General features: G+C 37.3%; 1 protein-coding gene across 13 annotated transcripts in view; it reads left to right on the top strand.

Moving 5' to 3' along the window:
* Positions 1-8,582: 8,582 nt before the first annotated feature.
* The window catches only part of R3HDM1 (R3H domain containing 1), a 48,024-nt gene continuing 38,180 nt past the window's right edge, over positions 8,583-18,426 (top strand). For 10 of the 13 annotated variants that reach the window (XM_071810759.1, XM_071810758.1, XM_065841497.2 and 7 more), the window contains exons 1-4: positions 8,583-8,720; positions 9,571-9,781; positions 16,990-17,031; positions 17,479-17,568. In XM_071810759.1, coding sequence (XP_071666860.1) covers positions 9,611-9,781; positions 16,990-17,031; positions 17,479-17,568 — 303 coding nt within the window. In that variant the 5' untranslated portion in view covers positions 8,583-8,720; positions 9,571-9,610. The remainder of the gene's footprint in view (positions 8,721-9,570; positions 9,782-16,989; positions 17,032-17,478; positions 17,569-18,426) is intronic. The other 3 variants (XM_065841499.2, XM_065841493.2, XM_065841491.2) reach the window with 2 other exon arrangements.

The raw sequence follows: 18,426 nt of genomic DNA, 5'->3' as shown, positions 1-18,426 counted from the left end.
AGCCACTTCAATGCAGAATGAGGGATGCTGAGCAATCAGCTCCGTGTGTCTGTGCCCTACGCTCGCTCTCCAAAGGTGCACACAGAGCCTCCTGTGAGATATTATGGAAAGCACGTCTTAAGTAACTGCGTAGTGAAGGAAAATACGCTGCCAATATGATGCAGGTATGTGAATTCTTAAGTGGGATATTTAAACACTGTCTGAAAAGAGAAGAATAAAATATCTATACCCAAATTTCAGTTTGTTTGGTTTTCTTCTTTTTCCACAAAAGCCATTTTAGGCCTAATCAATTAACATCAGCATCCCTAAATCTCTTCTTTCTTTGAACATGGACTTTAAACAGACTTTCTCTTATCTGCTTTAATAATGGCATTCTTGCTATTTTTTATTTACTGGATATTCTACTTGTGCTGATATTGGAAAACCATTACAAATACATCTGCTAAAACAAGACAGTTTCCCTCAGTGGCAAAAATGGGGCAGACATTTATATTTTTTTTTTTTAAGTGTTACTATTATCCCCATTCTAATGAGGAACTATCATTAAGATTTTATTTTTTTTTAAAGGTAAGTTTTGTACTGAAAAACAGATTTAAAATCAAGATAGGAAGAATATTTGCAGTAGGCTACATACAAATGTTTTCTTAAGCAGGATGTTGATGACTCTCTATTGTTTTGTGGGCCAAATCTCCTTTTGTTGAGGTAACAAGTAGTTTTGGGTGGCTGTTAAAAATCGTGACACTTGATTCCATGAAGATCAATGTTTGTGTGTTTTGTTGTTTTGTTTGTTGTTTTTTTGAAGTTCCTGCACTATCAAAGCAGACATCAGAACTGCTATGGCTTTGTTATAGTTTGAGCAAAAATACACTGCCAAGGAATAAATGTTTCTATCTATCAGGTCATGCTTCAGTTTTAGGTGCTTGAACTGGATGACTTAGACCTAAAGGTATTAAATAGGTATGCAACAGTATTATATGGTGATGCAATGTTGTGCTGTGTGCTGTCACTGAGTTTCATGGAATTGTTGGAGGCTTTCTAAATATGTAGTTGAAAATGAGTGAAAATTTTATGGAAGAAATTATGCCAAGTGACAACAGGATGATGGGTGACCATGCGATGTAAACAAAATAAGGACAGAAAGGGAGGAGTTGGGAATTGCTTGAAATATGGAATGGCTTGAAGCTGGGGTGGGGTGCTGGTGTGGGCACACAGATACAGAACTGTATGTGCATCTGCCATGGAGCTCCCAGAGCAGAAGTGGCTTAAGAGACAGGAGGAGTTTTTCTGCTTTCAGTTGGGTTTCTCTGAATGACGTCAGCTGAGCTAACAAAATCTTCCGTCAGCATAGTTGCTGTACCAGCAAAATCTGGGTAGAAACAATGTCATGTGAGAAGAGCATCTTTCACCTCCCAAGTCAACAGAACTACGGTAGCAAAAACTAAAGATACATCATGTATTTCATAAGCGTTTCCAAATAGTTCTTTGCTCATGCCTTCAGACAGGCATGTTCTTTGGGGGAGGTGGGGCTTAGCCAATCAACATATGTATTCTTCACTAACCTAATGCTTTGCTATTTTTAAGGTATGTAGTTTTTTAAAGGTTAATGCTATAATAGTGTTCAGGCTAAAATAGCTTTTGTCTGCAAGCGTACTGTGTAGGTGCTTGACAGTGAGATGGTATAGAAAATGGTTTTCAGGTAACTGTTTTGAAGTCTGTTTCAGAAAAAAAATTCTTTCCCTGTCTCTCCTGCTTCGCTCTTGCACCATGCAGTCAGGGAGGGTTTGTGTGAGCTTGGACACCAGGCCAGGCTGGAGTGATTGAGGTGTAAACATGCTCACTTCTGCCAGCTTCTGCTGTAGTACCTCTGATAGAGTGACAGGACAAATAAATAAGGGAGAAGATTACTTCGTATAAGCAGTACAGCAAGATTAACTATAGTGTACTGTTCACAATTGTGGGATTTTTCCTTCTTTCTTCTCAATTTCCTTTGGAGGGAGTTTTCTCAAGAAAGTCATCAAATACCTTCTGGTGAATATGATGCTCTTCCTGTCCAGCTGATCCTTTTAGTGATGTCTGCACTCAGTAGCTAGTAGGATGTAATTTGCATAGACAGCAGGCTGCATCCAGTCCTTAACTAATTTTGGAAGAGGTAGAGTCAGTATATATTATGCTTTTGTATTCTGATTTATCATTGTACTGTTGCTTTGAAAATCTGATTACTAAATGTTTTGGTAAATTGAATAAAATAAAAAGTATCTTTTCATGCTAATGGAGTAAATAGCATTCAGTTGTTAACTGATTAATGTATAACTTCAAAACCTCTGTAGAGGGTGTCATTGGGAAAAGCATAGATCTTTTAAGTGTATTTAAGTCAATGCAGCATGGATTAATTTGTACAGCATTTTCCAATACATAAATGTAAACAAGATTAGGAACTCTTTTTTTAATTCGTGCTTCAAAAATGGACAAGTTTCTCATTTAAATGCTGTGTTATTAATGGGACGGGACCTGCACAATATCATAGTTCAGCAGGGAGGCCGGGACTCTTTGTTCCCTAGTTAGTTGTTTAATGGATCTCAAACTTTAGACATAAGATAACATGCAGAAAGCATGTGAACAGAGTTGTGTGTGTTGGCTTTTTTGGAAGAAGGGAACAGCTGCCTCTGCATTATTTCAGTTTCTGTGTCTCAAATTGTACAGAGCTGCTTTGAATTTTCTGTTAAATAAATGGTAGTCTTAAGATCAGCTGCTACATTTTAATAAAAGCTGCATAGTAGATTTTAAAAGTCTTTGAATCCCTGGGCCACAGAGGTAAGTAAAGCATGAACTGAAAAGAGGAGAGCAAAAGTTTGATTGCAGACGCTGGCTCATGGCACTCAGAATATCTGAGAGTGCAGCTTGGCCTGTTCATGGGCAGGGGATTGTTGCTCCCTCTGGAATCCTCCCTTCCTCTCCAAGTTTAGATTTTTAAGGTTGTGTGGAGTTTTTGTTCTTCATTCTCCTCTTCTTTATCACTTGGGGCAGTTTTCTCCAGTCCTTTTCCCTCCCCTCCCCTGAGGAAAGTTTTCCAGAAGAGACTAATCTGTTCCAAATATAGGTGTCTATTGGCCTGTCCATCTTGTGCCTCAGGATTCATCTACAGGCTTTCAGTTAATAAGATACCTACTTTCTTTTTTTTTTTTTTTTTTTCCCTGAAACAGTATTAATCTGCACCCTCACATAAATTTATTTTAATTAGGCTGATGCTGTTGGAGCCTTGTTGACTACTGGGGCGGAGCTGGTTATGAAAGTCACCACCGCAAAAGGGGAAAGTACAGCTCTCTCTCTGTCCCACTTGTTGCTTACTTCACGCTGGCTCCTGCTCATATACATGTTCTGTGCACCACCATAGCTCAGCAGCCCAGCAAAAACTACCATAGCAGAAGAGCTTTATGGTTCTGAGTCACTTCTAGTTGAATCACACAACGGGCAAGTTCAACAAACACCAGAGCTGATGCGAAGGTGGAGGTGAGACCACACTTCAAAAGCATTGGGCAGAAGCCACACGGAAAAGAAGGAGCAGCAAGACCTCCCCTTTTAGACACCAGTGAGTTCTCTGATTTAGCCGTCTGAGATGTTGGTCTAACTTACCAGAATTATTTCTAAGGTGGTCCTCAAGAACTAAGCAGTAGCTGGATGCAGTAATTCTGTTTTGGTTATACCCATAATGGAAGAGTGAGAATTTTGATGCATAACTTTCTGCTTAAGGTATAAACATTTTCCCCTTTCATCCTAACAAAGAAACATTTTTGTGAGTGTTTTTGGTTGATTGGGAGGGTTGGTGTTTGTTCTAATCACAGGAACCTTGAGGTTATGGTGCTAATATAAATATGTTTATATTGTGTTTAAATGTTTCCTAAAATAATTGAGGTGAAAAATAGCTGGAAAAGCTCTTGTTGCAGCAAGTCTTTTATATAAGAGTCTTCAAAGATTTCTCCCACCCCGTGAAGTTATGTTAGGGGTAAGGCAAGACTGTTCCCAGAAATTTTTATGTACTCGTCAATTAGTTCTCCCACTGAAGCTGTGTAGCGAGTTGCCTGAAGCTACTATATAAGTTACGGTGAAAGGCCAGTGGGTTTTTTTAAAATTGTTTTTTCTCATGCAGCTACTTCTGTAACAGTTCTTGAAATAACGTGGATCCTACACAAAGCTCAGGTCTCCCAGGGGAAAACCAGGTGAATTTGTAGATTGTCCTTATGCGGATGGTACAGCTTCTGATGACATCAACACTAGTCTAGTGTTATTGTGGTAATGGTAATTGTTGTTTAGTGCAGAGCATCTTTTATGCCGTTTTGTTCTTCCTGATACTTCCTCTCTAGGAAGGATTATCCTTATAATCCTCTTTGAAAGAGCACAGAAGTGAACCCAACATTGATTCTTCTCAGTTTAATGGAATCCAGCATAAATAGTATAGAAAATAACCTATGGCTGTGATTCCTCTGGGCATGTGTACATGCATAAAGGGTTCTTCTAAGCAGAAGAATGTCAGATCTGTGACTCCAAGTTAGGAGAATTAAGAAATAAAATACAGCAAAAGCAAACCAACAGCACAAATGTGTAATTGTAGATATCTTTTATTAGATTCATATAGTCTGTTCTCAACTCTGTCCTCACTGGTTTGAGCACGTTCGCAGCCTCTTCACTTAATTTGATTGTGAAGATGGTTTATCTAGTTGTGAATGGAGGATTCCTGATTGGTCAGACATCTTCTATATTGCATCCTCTGTTCATCTTCCCTAGAACTGTTTTTCTGAAAGACTTTGGAAGTGTGAAGTGTTTTAGAAACACTTGAAGGAAATCTAGGAGTACCAGAGATAATCAATTTCTGTTGCATCTCTTCTCACACTTAGCATATGGGAACTATATAACAAACGTGAAAAAAATATACAATTTTTTCACATGTCTGTAAAAAGCTGGGCCAAGCATCAGACTTCCTTACTGCCTGTCTCTGTGTCTAAATATTTACTGCCTCCCCTCTCCAGCTGCTTCTTGGTCCTGTATCTCACCTGTCTTTTCTGTGGTTGCTGGCCTTCTGGTGCTGGGATAAGCAATTCAACTGCTGCTGCTTCCTGCTTTAAATTTTAAAACGTTGTTTTTGCTTTCTTTTCTTTAAACTCTAATATAGATACACAGTGCAACAGGTATGGCTTTCTCTGTTCAGTTCCACATAAACTTGGTCTGGTTTCAGGGAGAGTACAGGTGGATAATGAAGTTCCAGCCTTTAGTGCTCCGATAATAAAGTTAAAGCAACTTCTGAAGAGAAGCACAGCTTTACATGTAACTAGAACAAATGCTGAGAGCTAAGACAAGGGGCTGTGTATAGTCTGGAGATTTCTGAATGACCTGGAACAAGCCTCACTGGGGCTTTAGCACTGACTGATTTTTTGACTGTCAGATTAGGGGGTGAACTAGTTATAATTGTAGGAAAAATGAGGTAGGTGGATATTGTCCACAACAAGGGATATTCTTTAGACCTGTGCAATAATCCAGTGGACAGAAGCTTGCTTAAGAAATAAATTTTCATTTGACCTTTCCACTAACAGTGTGTCCACTTTGTGTGTTGAATGTAAGTTTTTCACCCCCACCCTTCTAATCCGATTTCCTGTCTTGAATTTGATTGATACCAGTTATATTGACAGTTGTTTCTGGGGTCTTTTTTGAAAGCAATGATACCAGTTATAGCTTTAACAAAGAGCAAAAAAATTACCTTCTGTCTTTTACTTTCATTTTAAAAGAAAAGAGAATCAATTTTTTCCATAATGGGCAGAGCAAAGCTTTCTATCTCCATCTATGTTGCCAACAAGAAGGAGGAAGTCGTGATGCCTATTAGAGAAATTGGATTAAGTTGAGGAGATCCTGTTCCCAGAAATATCCTCACTCGTTACAAGTCAATTTAGTGGGTTTGCATATGATGATTTTCAAGTCAGAACCTGGAACAAAGGATCCAGTGGCTTTCCACATATCATGATTTAATTTTTCCTCTGAAAAGGGCCACATTCAGAATAGTTCCTTAAACAAAATGGTTACCTCTTTCCAGAAGGTGAAGTAATAGAATTTAGGATGAATGATGGTGATATAGCATTACCAGTATGACGAAGTGGAAGAGCATACATTTGAGCAGCAATCCCAAAGGTTAAAGAAGATAAATATGACACGTTATCCTCCACTCTTAAACACGCAAGTCCTTGTGCTTCTTGCCTATTAGAGTTGGTGCCTATTGTTGTCACCTGTAAAAGATACTAAAATTGGAAAGCTACGGATTTTTAAGTGCAAAACCAAGTAATGTTCTACCCCTAATGCTCAGTCCTTTTAACTGCTGGGATAATTTTAGGACAAGAGGTATCATGTCCCTCCTATTAAAATCTGCTGGCCGATATTGGTCTATATTGCTATCCAGTCTATAGCCACTTAATCAGTTTGCTTACTAGAATCTATTTTCTCTCCCAAAAGTAGAGCAAATCCTAAGGTCTGCCTTCTTGTTTGCTTCTCCTTTTCCCTGTCCTGCGTGGGGCAGGAGAAATCAACCTTCAAATACATGGGGAGGTGACAGAGGTGGGATTCCTAAGGATGGACTGTGGTCTGTCCCACTCCCCTTCAGTCTGCAGCACACAAAAATCCTTAAGCCTCTTTTAATCAAATCAGTGCAAGTTTAGAAACTAGAGCCAAATTATCTCCACTATGAAAACTGCCTGTATTAGAGAAAACTTAAGCAATGGAATGTTTTCCATAGACTAGTAACTCACTATTGAGAGTCACAAAGTTGCATTACCAATTTTAATGTAACTATTTGTGATGAATGCAGACCTTTTAGCACTTAGAAGGGGTGTTAAATGTTACCTACTTTTTAAATAGTAATTTAAGAGTCTTACCTGAATTTCTTTTGCAGGGTTTCTTTGGGGGCAAGGGGGAAATAGATTATTCTTCGTTCTTTTTGTGCGTATTTTCTGAAGTGTTGCTTTGTGCTGTTTTTACAGTTGTTTTTGAGGAAGGAATCAAAAGATTTCAGTATGTTTAAGTGGATCCAAACCAATTTGAATACAAGCTGGTCATACTGTTGTGAAACATAGAGAATATTAAGTATTTGCTTTCTTTTGTTTCATTGTAAATCCTACTTCCCATCTTCAGTTCTGTGGATTTTTCTTAAAACAGGATATGGCTTATGTCTCATGTAAAGCCGGTGTTATTTTTTAGCTAGTTTTCTGTTATGTTATTTTACATTAAACTCTTTGTTGAATTATTATGTGACAAAACATTAAAACTGATAAAAGGCTGGGGACTATCACAGCCTGGCCTTGTAAATTGGATATGAATTGCCTTCTAGTGACCTCAGACTGTAGAAAGCTTAAATGCTTTCAGGTTCTTCCAGCAAAAATGCAACTTGTTGGAGACGTGAAGATCTTGCAGGACTTGTCTTTCCATCCTTTCTTCCTCTGTGTAGTGCAACTTTTCATTTTGAAAGAGAACAGTTTAGTGCAGGGTCTTCACCTATGTTGACTAAAACAATATTTATAGCCGTGGAGTAAATGTCTCATTTGTTTCTTAATTTCACTTCAAACAATTCTGATGCTTTTTTATTTGCTTGTTTGTTTTCCTGAAACAATTCTAACTACCATGTTACTCACATGGAAATTAAGTAGTTCAACTGAGGTGACAGAAAGTATTATTGGCGTTTATTATAATTTGTAGTGTTTTTAATAGCCTCTGACTAGTCATGAGAAAAATATTTGGGAGTGCAATACAAGAGATCCTTTTCAGCTATTTTATTTCAGTGTATCCTTCACAGGTTTGAAAGATAGTAATTTGTCATCTTTGCTTTGGGATATTTTTGCTATGTTAATAGGTTACACTTTGTTTGCTTTTAGATGTCTGTTGTTGCCTACCACTTCAAATGCGTGTGGGTGCTGAGGTTATTCTTCAGAAAGGCAAATTTGAAAAAAGGGAATATGGAACATTGTCAATTTTGTAGAAATGTTTAATTCCTCTTTTAAGAGCAATTACTACTTTGAAGAAAATAAAATTGTCTTCTGTAATTCAAGTTGCCTAAAATACGGGTCATGTATTGTGCCTGTAGATTATTAACTATGACAAAGAGAAAAATGGTGTTATGCTAACAAGGATTTGTGAGCTTTCATGGCCTATTACTCCTCCACACCTGCTGGGCTGCTTATTTCAAACCATGTTTTCAGACTCTTCTGGAAGATACTTGCTTGTTTATAGAAAGTTTCTCACTAGGAATGCCAACAAAATGTTTATTATGACTACTTGTTAACTCTGTAATACAGAAATATCTGGGAAGTCTAACAAAAAATATTACCACTGCTAGTAGAATGGATAGATGTAACAAATGCTGATTTCTTCTGTGCTTTTTTTTTTCTTGAAATGACTGTTTAAGTTTTTGGCTGTCATCATGATCCCTCCTGAATAAAAGTGTCATGTATTTGCTTTGTTGATTTTTTTTTTTTTTTTTTTTAGGCATTCGAAAGGGATGTTCTTGCTGATTCAAGACAACATAGTTCTGTCCAGAACTCTACACTGGGGATAAGGACATGGGACTCCTTCTGCCAGATTCCAGATGGTTCATTACAACTGACATCTTGGTTGACAACTGTGAAAAGGAACTTTGGATTATTTTATTGTATTTTTGTGGGAGACCACAATCCCCAAACTGTAGGACATATCAGGTACTAAATCAGATACTTAGCCTTTTCCATAATGTTATTTGATTGTTATTTGTTTTCTATGAAGGAATTTAAGCATTCGTATCTTAGTCTTTGTTTCTTTTAAGAAATGTAGAATTCTTGGTTTTACATCTTGCTCTGTAGCTGAGTAATGACAAGAAATTGTATTATTTTTTAGGGAAAATTGAGGTGGTTCTGCTACAGCTTTAATCATTAAAGTTTTCTGTATAGTATTTAAAATTATTATTATAAATTGTAATTACTGATAATGGTGGTTATTATCCTGATTACCAAAGCTGTCTCTTTCTTTCTTTGTTGCTTTTGAGAGAGTGCTTAATTTTATTAAGACTAGGTTTGTTACGTTTAGTAGGTAAGATAGTTTCTGCATTCAGAACTTGCCTGGTTTTTACCTGGCAACTGGGATACTTAAAAGCATTAATGAAATGTATGCAACTTTGCACACTTAGTGCATTATGATTAACCTATTTACTTTCAACCCATTTAAAATAAGTCTCTATGTAATTATTTTTTCCTCTCAAATGAGAAAAGCTTTCCTTATTTCTGTTAGAACCTACTTTGATTTGGAGAATTAGAAGGGAGAATCTGCAAGCGTTATCCTATACTGTAGCTCTTAGTTCTTGTTTGTATAGATGTCTGTTATTATAAGCCTTTTTATAAAAGTGGTTAAAAAGAAAATGATCACTTTCTCTAATTCAAGAAAAGTACAAATATCATAACAGGAGAGGGAATCCTTTTTGCAGCAAAATCATGTTTATTTTGGGTAGCTGTTTAGGTATGTAATTTTATTTTTAAAAAATACTCAGCGATCCACATTTTTTTTTTTGTCCTAAAGGTTCCATATTTCTTGTAGAATTTTAAAATAACCTTTTCTAATGAGGATGTCTGATATTCTTACCGTAAAAGATGAAACTGGTGCAATGAAGGGTTCAGAAGCTGAATTTAAAGATACAGACGCAGTTGAAAACCTTATAAAATCAGGAAGTCAGGAGCAGATTCAAGCAGAAAAGGATGAAAATTGTCCTGATAGCAAAAACAATATGCCGGTAAGAAACTTTTCACTTTTATTTTTTATTAGTATATCATGTTGAATAAGTCTGTGTCTTGTTCTCCGTTTCTCATGATCCTCCTATGTGTTGATTTGGTACAGGTCAGAAAAACTCAACTGGTGTTAGGGAGGCAAGTAGGATGATTTATTGCTTCCTCTTTCCTCCTTCACCTCACTTCTCTGTTTCTATTCATGTAAATATGAGAGTCAGTAATTTTTAATTGTTTGAAGTAGATGAGCAGTTTGCATGAGACCAGACAATTTGTCCATATTTGTGTTTTCCTGAGTGCACGTGTAAAGTTGAGGCTTTTCATTGTAGCAGAACAAGGGGAAGAACTCAGCACTCAAGCTGTCTTTTGCTCTTGCTGAATCCTGACTGAGTTTCAGCAACAGGGCTGTGTTAAGAAGACACAATATAGCAATAGTGTGGTTTGATCAAACCACTGAAATGTTGAGTGTTGAACAGAACACTGCAGCACAGCTCAGCTCTCTGCCCTCAGCAAAGGTGACCAATCTCAGGCTCTTGAACTGTGTGCAGCTTACAGGTGGTCCAGGTGTCACTTTTACATCAGAGCTGTACAGCATAAGGCTCCAGTAATCAGATGTAGGTAATCCAAATCCCCAGGTACCGGACGAATCAAGTCAGCAGAGCTCCTGAGGCCAGTAGGTCTGGGTCCTGCCCTAGCCGTCAGCAGAAGGTCCAGCCTCTTTCTCTCTACGTCAATGGTACAGTGAGCTGATGAGCTCCCATCCCATCTCAGCTGCTAGCCAGTACTCCCCATACATTTCCTTTTCCTCCGTTCTGCACTACTTCACAATTTTGGTATATGATTTATTAGATAGGAAAGCTTAGAGACCTCATGCACACACTGAAGAGCTGATGCATGTAAATGAATGGCCATTGCAAGGTGGGAGATGGACCTATAAAGAAACTGCAGCATCAAATCTAGAATGAGAAAGGGGAAATAGTATGAAAATATCCTGTGTTAAAGAAGAACACACCAATAAGGATGGGTAAAGAATTTGTGGCAGCAGATTTAATACCTCTGAGGTTGAGTTTTGCAGTTAGTTTGTGCTCAGATGTCCTGAAGGATGGATGGGTCTCTCACATGGGGCAAACTAGCTAACTGCTGGCTGAGGCTGCCCACATGGTCATCAAACATTGGAAATGTCATACATGAAGCGAGGAGTTAAGGAAAGCAACTGAATTTTTCAGGCACAACATAGAAAACAGAGCAAATTTATAAGAGAAAACACAGCTTGTGTTGGACAAAAACTAGTTTTCTATAGGCGTTTTGTGTCTGTGGGTTAATAATAAAGAATTTTCTGATGAAATCCTGTTTGGGATATGGGGTATGGCAGTATTCTCTTGTGGAGTGCAGAAGCAGGACAGTAGCTTATTAGATTCTTGTTATTGAGAATTGAGTAAAAGTTTCTTTGGGGAGTAGTTCTGTTCAAGACTAACAATTCAGTATTCCACTGAATGAAGTAAGCTGTATCAGCTGTGTTAAACTGCTTCCAAATAAATCTTGTAGACCACTGTAATAACAATGCAGTTTTACACTTTAATATCTGCTGACTTTATTAAGACTGGCATCAGTGTAAATTGATAATTTTATGGAAAATATAAATTCTTAAAATGAAATATTTCTTCTGTAATGTATGAGAAGTAACTGCTACTGAAAAGCTAATGCTATAGCTGAGCTGTTATTTTTTTTTTAATGAATGGAATATCCCAGTAGTGAGCCTTAAACATTGATTTAAAATTTATTTTCATATAATTCAGTAACTTGGAAAAAATCTCATTCACATGTTCTCTTTCAACCAATTTTATTGTGGAAAATTCTGTGGGACTCAAGTAGCAATTCTACCTTCCCGCTAGCAAGTGTTGCTGTATTCTCAGGCCTAGCATAGAAAAATGAATCTGTTGGTGCTGTCAGTGCTGTGGGGTTTGGCGAGGTGGTTGATTGCTTGGTTTTGTTCTTGTACAGCAGTAGTAGCCGGTGGCCGAAATAATTATCTAGTATATGCATGATGAACTGAATAACTGTGTAATGAAGGTATTTGATAGAGATAGAGATAGCTTTACTGTCATCTTCATTTAGTGTCTATGTGAGTGGTGTGTTAGGGAGTCTCCACCAGAATCAGAACATCGCTGTTACATGAGTAGTGTAATTAAAAACCGAGTTTATAGGCTGAGGACGTTGATTTCCAGAGTGACAGGAAGGGGGTCAGTTATGAAGAGGAACCTTGCTAGTGTAAGCCCTTTGCAACAATTGAAGTCAGTAAAAGTTAATGTCACTTGTACTACAGTAGTTGTTAGTGCAGCTATGTATGTCATATGTTTGAGGCTTTTCCATTGAAAGCATGTCTTATGCTAACGTATAAAACAAAAATTTTGGCCTGTCCATAATAAACAAAACTTCTGGGAATGGTAGAGGAGTCAGCAAGTTTTTAACAGATGATTAAGTCGTTTGATGAGTGAAATTTCACTGGATGCACTACTCTTCATTAAGGGCAGGTTAAATGTTACTGTAGTGGTAGGAAAATGAGCAAAGGATTTGCAGAGAAATGTTAGAGAAGATTATCAGAAGCTTATTGGAACCTGTTGTGTTCTTTTGCTTACTAACTGAGTAGATCAAAGGATGGGAGTTATGGGGTTTGGTTTTGGCTTTCCTAGCTAGTGGCTGTTTGCTTAAGAAGTTTTACACCTATTGGCAAACTGCAATAATATTCCTGAGTACAGTTATAATTTGTTTTTCTAAGTTGCTGTTAAACTTCTTTACAGCCACGTAAGAAACAGGCTGATGATCTTTGTCTGAACCTATCGTGGTTTGAATTCAGGTGTGCTTCTAGATCTTCATGGTTCTGGAAACTGGTGATTATAGTTAGAAATATAACTTTGGTTCTAAATTCCAGATTCTTTTGAGATGATGTGTACTAGTAACCTTTATGCTGTTGCATACACTGTTGGAGGTACAATGTGAATGAGAAAAATATTTGGTTAGAGTTCATGGGTAGCGTGCCCAATGTCTTCAAGCAGTACAAGAGTAGTGTAACTGGTATAGAGAATAGTAGGGAAGATTTTTGAGTTGTCATATTTTGAAGTGACCATCAAATAACATTCAAATGGGACTGGAAATAAGAAACACTCTTGAAAAATACTTTTACAGAAGTCGTGTGCATGTCAGCACTATGGTAGTTTTTGTGATCAAAAAGTCACAGTTGTCTCTCAGTTGTTAATCTTATCTGACTCAGGTGACAACATACTAATTCTGAATTAGCTACAGTACAGGCTCTGAAGTTGGACTCTGTCACTGTATGGTGGGGCGAGCAATACTTCATCCACTCTAAAGATAGATGTTAGAAAGTTAACATGTCAAGAAAAGTTGGCAAAAAATAAGTAAACAGCATGGATCTATCTTACAGTGTGGCTGGGAAGATTAATATTTTTTATCTCCATAAAAATTCATGTTGGCTCATGTATAATACAGAAAAGGAGGGTTGTACTTATTCTACAATTCATGCATTGTGGAGGTTGGGGGGAGAAGAATGTTAGTCTTAAGTACTGTCATCCCTGCATTGAAAAATAACCAGTAGAGATAAGATCCTTGATTGGATGATGATTGTCAAGGCAGTAGCAGACTGAGAGCTGCATATTCCTACATATCGGAAAAAGCACTTGCAAGCTGTGGAGAGTAAAACCAAAACACCACCAACAAAAAAAGCCTCACAGAAGGATGGAGGCTGGTACATGAATGCAGGAGTTGTGTGCATCCACCAAAGGATACAGGCAAGGCAAATGTTGCATTGAGTATGATTCTACTGTGGATTTATGCTAATTAAGCTAATTATCTGTATCCTTTGAAGGAATTTGATTAATTTTATTACTTAACAACTAGACATCTCTCTCTCTAGAAGTTTCTTCCCTCCATACTAGCACAAGCCTTTGTTATCTCACTCTGTTCCCCAGCTTGAGTTCTCTGAAGCCTTTCTTTGCCTTCCCTCAGCTGCTTTGGTCTTGTCAGGATTTGCCCATCTTTGCCTCCAAAATGTGACTTCATAAGATAAATGATTGAGCAGATTCTGTTTAGTTACTTTTGAACTGTTGAGAATGTCTTTGTGTCCAATGGTGAAACTGTTTTCCATCAGTCGTCCTCTGCTGTGTCATGGAAAATTGCTGTTCCCTTCTGACTAATACAGGACAGCACGTAACCATAGACCATACTGTTCTTTCCTCGGTATCTGCGGTTGTTGGGACTGCAGCCCTTAACTGGCTTTAAAATGGAGACCTAATAGAAGGAAAAGTGAAAAACTGAATGTCCTTAAAACACTCTTTGTTCAAGTCTGTCATGTTGTGCCTGTCCTCTGAAACGTCCAAATGGTACTTCAGAAACATAATAGATGTAGGACCTTCTCACGAAACCTTTCACACTTTTAAGTTTGCATCTTGTGCTTGACCTGTTTGTTTAGGCAGCATAATGATGATAGAGGAAGGTGAGCAACAGCTCCAGGTCTTTACTTTGTATCTAAAATACGTGCTCTGTGGAAGTAATAAGGGAAGTATGAAATAGGCAAATACTGCTACTGAAAGCCTGGATATAAGTGATTATGTATGTTTGGTAAACTCTGTCTTAATTCCTTTTTTTTTGTAGTTGGAAATGAAGCATAGTAGTTGGTCTTAAAAGCTGCTGTGATTTATTTATTTATTTAGTTATTTATTTTAAGACAAAACCTAATCATTTTCATTATGCAATTGTTTGGACTACTTGCTTTTAAACACTGTCTTGAAATCAAGCCCATAATGACTTCAAATGGGGCATAAATTTATTTTTAATCTTGCTTTCATTAACACAGTGTTTTCTCAAGTCAGTAAAAGTCTTTGAGAGCTGCAAATAGAAAGAAATTACTTAATTTGCACTCACCAAGGATTATGGATTCTAAAGTAGCTTTATATTGTTTTTCATAAATGGGGAACATAAAGATGCTCTGTAGGAGCAAAACTTAGTAAATGCAGAGAAATTAGGACAGGATTAAAATTCATGGACCTGAAAAGAGAAAATGTGAATTAACAGCTGTAACATGCATTGACTGCCTATTGTGCTGGAATTTCAGTGGAAACATAGTTATCCTCAGTTGGCGTGGGTTTGCCTCAGAACAGAGATAAGCCCAGCTGTCGTCAGGTTTTGTGAGCGCAGTTACTGGTGATATCACAGCACTTTGGGGTTTATATTTCCAGGCCAGACCTTACATCAAAGACCTTTTCTCGCATCAGCTGTACCAGATTCATTCCAGTGCTTCTTACCTGTGAAGTGTGTGGTGCTTAATCCTCATGGTTACAGCTGGATGCAGGGCTTGCATTTCAGCTTTTGACATCCTTAAAGTCATTCAGGAAAGCGAGGAATCCACCCCTAACAAAGGATTGTTTTCTCTCTTTCCCTCTTCCCCCAAATGGTGGATCTGGGGTGTTTGCTTCTGTATGTTCTTTTCAGTTTTATACTGGATTCAAAGCTTCCAGAAATTTGCAAAAGGTAAACCATTTGCCCAAATGCAGATTCTTTTGCCCATTGTTTTGACGGTAAACTGAGGACTCCGTTGGCGGTGCTGATTTGAAGTTTACATTACTTGATTCAAACCCACCTAAGACAATTGATATTGGTTTAATTGATACAAGGCTGGGAAATCATCCAGTTCTTAAGTTTAGTAGCTTGGTGTAATAGAAGCTTTTTCCAGGGTGATGTAGAGTGCCAGTTTTCCATATGCAACATTTGCATTCAGAATAGCTGGGTGAAAGATAAAGATACTTTGCAGGTAACAGTAAAACTCGAAGTCTGTGTTGTTCCAGGTCTGAGAACATTTGAACCGTCTTTGCTGCTCAAAATCTCAGCAAGCTGCCTTTAAAAACATGATGATGAGTTCAGTTTGTTTTCAGTGCTGCTATTTAAAATCCTCTTATATAGTGAAATGAGCTTAAATGAGCTCCCCTTCTGCTGCTCTTCAGCTAAACTGGTGCAACATCCAAAAAAGACATTTGAGACTTGGGGAAAATGAGAGAAATAGTGGGTTTTTTTGTCCTTACAGGGTAGAGCCCTTTTCTGTAGGTTGGGTGTTCTGCTAAGGCACTTGATGGATATCTGCACCTATGAGCCCAGGATGGGGCGGGCTGTTCTTGCGTAGCGTTCAATAGGGCTTTTTATTTATTTCCTTCTGAAAGGAGACTGCTTTCATAAAAGAGGAAATATTGTCTATTAAAAACACTTGAAATTGTGTTACCAATGTTACTTTTTCCTTACAAATATTAGGCCTGTGCTCAATAAAACCAATTCTGTATAAAAGCTTATCTTATTCATCAGTTTTAGTTCTACAGTGAAACCAATACTTAAATTATGTTACGCTACTGTGCGTGCTTCTACTGTGTAACTGTCACAGACATTTGAGTTAGTTTTAACTATGCAGATAAGAAATTGTTAAACACTTTTGTTGATTCAAATGTACCTTTCAGTCATGCATACTGTTGTAAAATTCTGGTAATTGTTTTGTTTAAAAGAAAAAAACAATAGTAATAGAAGAAAGGAGAAAGAGCAACTTAGAGTGTAGTAAGTTACTAAAATGGCTCTGGGAGGAGAAAATTAATAAATGTTAAGTTACTAAATTAAATTTTAAAAATTGACCGTAGCCCATTTTGAAGCTCACTGTCATAGGTCCTAAGATGAAACAAAAAACCCATGTTTTAACCTTCTTATCATAGGTCATCTTCTGTTCCTTTGATAGAGGTGATGTTGGAGGGGGTTGTGGTGTGTTGTTTGGTGGTTTTTTTTCTCCTCCACACTATTTTTTCCAGGTAGGTTTCTGGAGTAGGAAGAAAATTTATAAAGCCATATGTTGCCAAGGCAATTAGGACACAATAATTTAAAATGTAGGATCTGGCTGAGAGAGTGAACTGCTTGGATCTCACTGAACGAGAATAATGCTTGCTTCCTGTTCAATTCCTGTCATGTCTGTTGTTGATAAATGGAGAAGAGAAATCAAGGACAGGCACGATGAATTTGGGAAAACGTATAATCCTTCAGCCAAGAGCATCTGCTGTTCCTTTCACAGATTTGACCAGTAATAACTGTTAAAGCTTTCTTTTATACAGACTTTTGCAATAATAAAACTGTACTATTAAGTTTAATATAAACCTTTTCTGTTGTGCCCATCATTCAGCGGCCAGTGCAGTCTTTTGGACAGACAGCAAAAAGGTCGAAGGTATGGTAGACGTGTGTGCTGGCATGCTAAGGAAGCCCTTCATGCTTGATGAAGCTTTGTTACTTTGTGAAAAGTGCCTTTAGTTTTATTTTTTGGCATTGAAGCTTTGTTTTATTCTGTTGGATTTTTGTCTTGCCTAGTTGTCTGCTTTTGTGGTTTGCCTTTATATTTTTGGTGGCTTCTTATTGTTATGGAGAGAAACACTTTCCCAAAGATTTTATTTACTTTTCATTAGATGTGCTCTTATAGTGCTGACAGTGCCTTCAAAAGCTGCAGTTGCTTGGGTATTTTTGTCCTAAAGGAAATTATTTATTCTATTGAAAATATTAAAAATGCTGTTTTCAGCCGTTTTGCTTTACATAAAATGAATAGAAAAATAACAGCTTATGGTATATTTATATAATCTTTCATAAGCCATAGCTTTTAATTTTACATACTTTCCTTCAGTCAAACACAAAGTTAAAGTTAGTTCGGAGCCTTGCTGTATGTGAAGAATATCCACCACCTCCCACAGCTGAAATATCACAGGACTTCCAGGTAAAAATCACATTACTGAAGTTTCTGAAACAATTTGAAGTAACTTATTGTTCGAAAGAAAATCTTTTGGGTGCTCTTTAAACACGCAGCTTTGACAGAGGTGGTAATATCAGCTGAAGGATTTGCTGCTTTGTTTTTCTGAACTGTAATGGTTGATATCTGGGACACAGGAAGACTGGTTTGTTAGTTTTAACTTTCTAGTCTTACAGTGCACTTGAGGCAGTCTTAAATTGCTTAAGTGCTGCCTGCCATCAGTAAAACAGAAAAATGATGATTAATATATGCAGCATAATTTATCAACATTTTATACTTAGACAATATAAGCAGTTGTAAGTTCTGGTGTTTTAACTGAATTCCTGCATATTAGTCATAATTGTTCATATTTCTATTAACACTTGCTTGAGGTATGTCTGAAGACTAATCTATTAAAATTATATAACACACTTAAAGAAGTTCCTAAATGCCGGACAAAATATGTTAAAATACTTTGGAGAATTTAAAACAAAATCTAGCTTTTCTGACTTTATCTTCATACCATTCTGTGTTTTTAAAGCAAAATACTATGACTGGTTTTAGTTCTATGTATTGAATGCAGGGCATCAAAATGCTTTTCTTGCTGCTCTTTTTTCCTTCCTAACAAAACTGAAACGATCCTTAGTGATTTACTCATAAAGCATGTTGACTTACTTTGCTGTTACTTGAAAAGCTTCTGAACTATCTTTTTGTGACAAGTCTCACGCTTCTTAACAAGTAGAAGGAACCAGTGAATAGCAGAGTGTGAGAGGGGTTTGCTGGGCAAGTTGTAATTCAGCTTTGGGGAGGGAGGTTCAGAACTCATGTAGGTATTTGTGGAACTCA

The sequence above is a fragment of the Patagioenas fasciata genome, chromosome 7 (genome assembly GCF_037038585.1).
Source record: "Patagioenas fasciata isolate bPatFas1 chromosome 7, bPatFas1.hap1, whole genome shotgun sequence".
In the NCBI taxonomy this organism is placed as follows: Eukaryota; Metazoa; Chordata; class Aves; order Columbiformes; family Columbidae; genus Patagioenas; species Patagioenas fasciata.
Note: the sequence above shows the minus strand (reverse complement) of the source record. Positions and strands in the feature narration are given on the sequence as shown.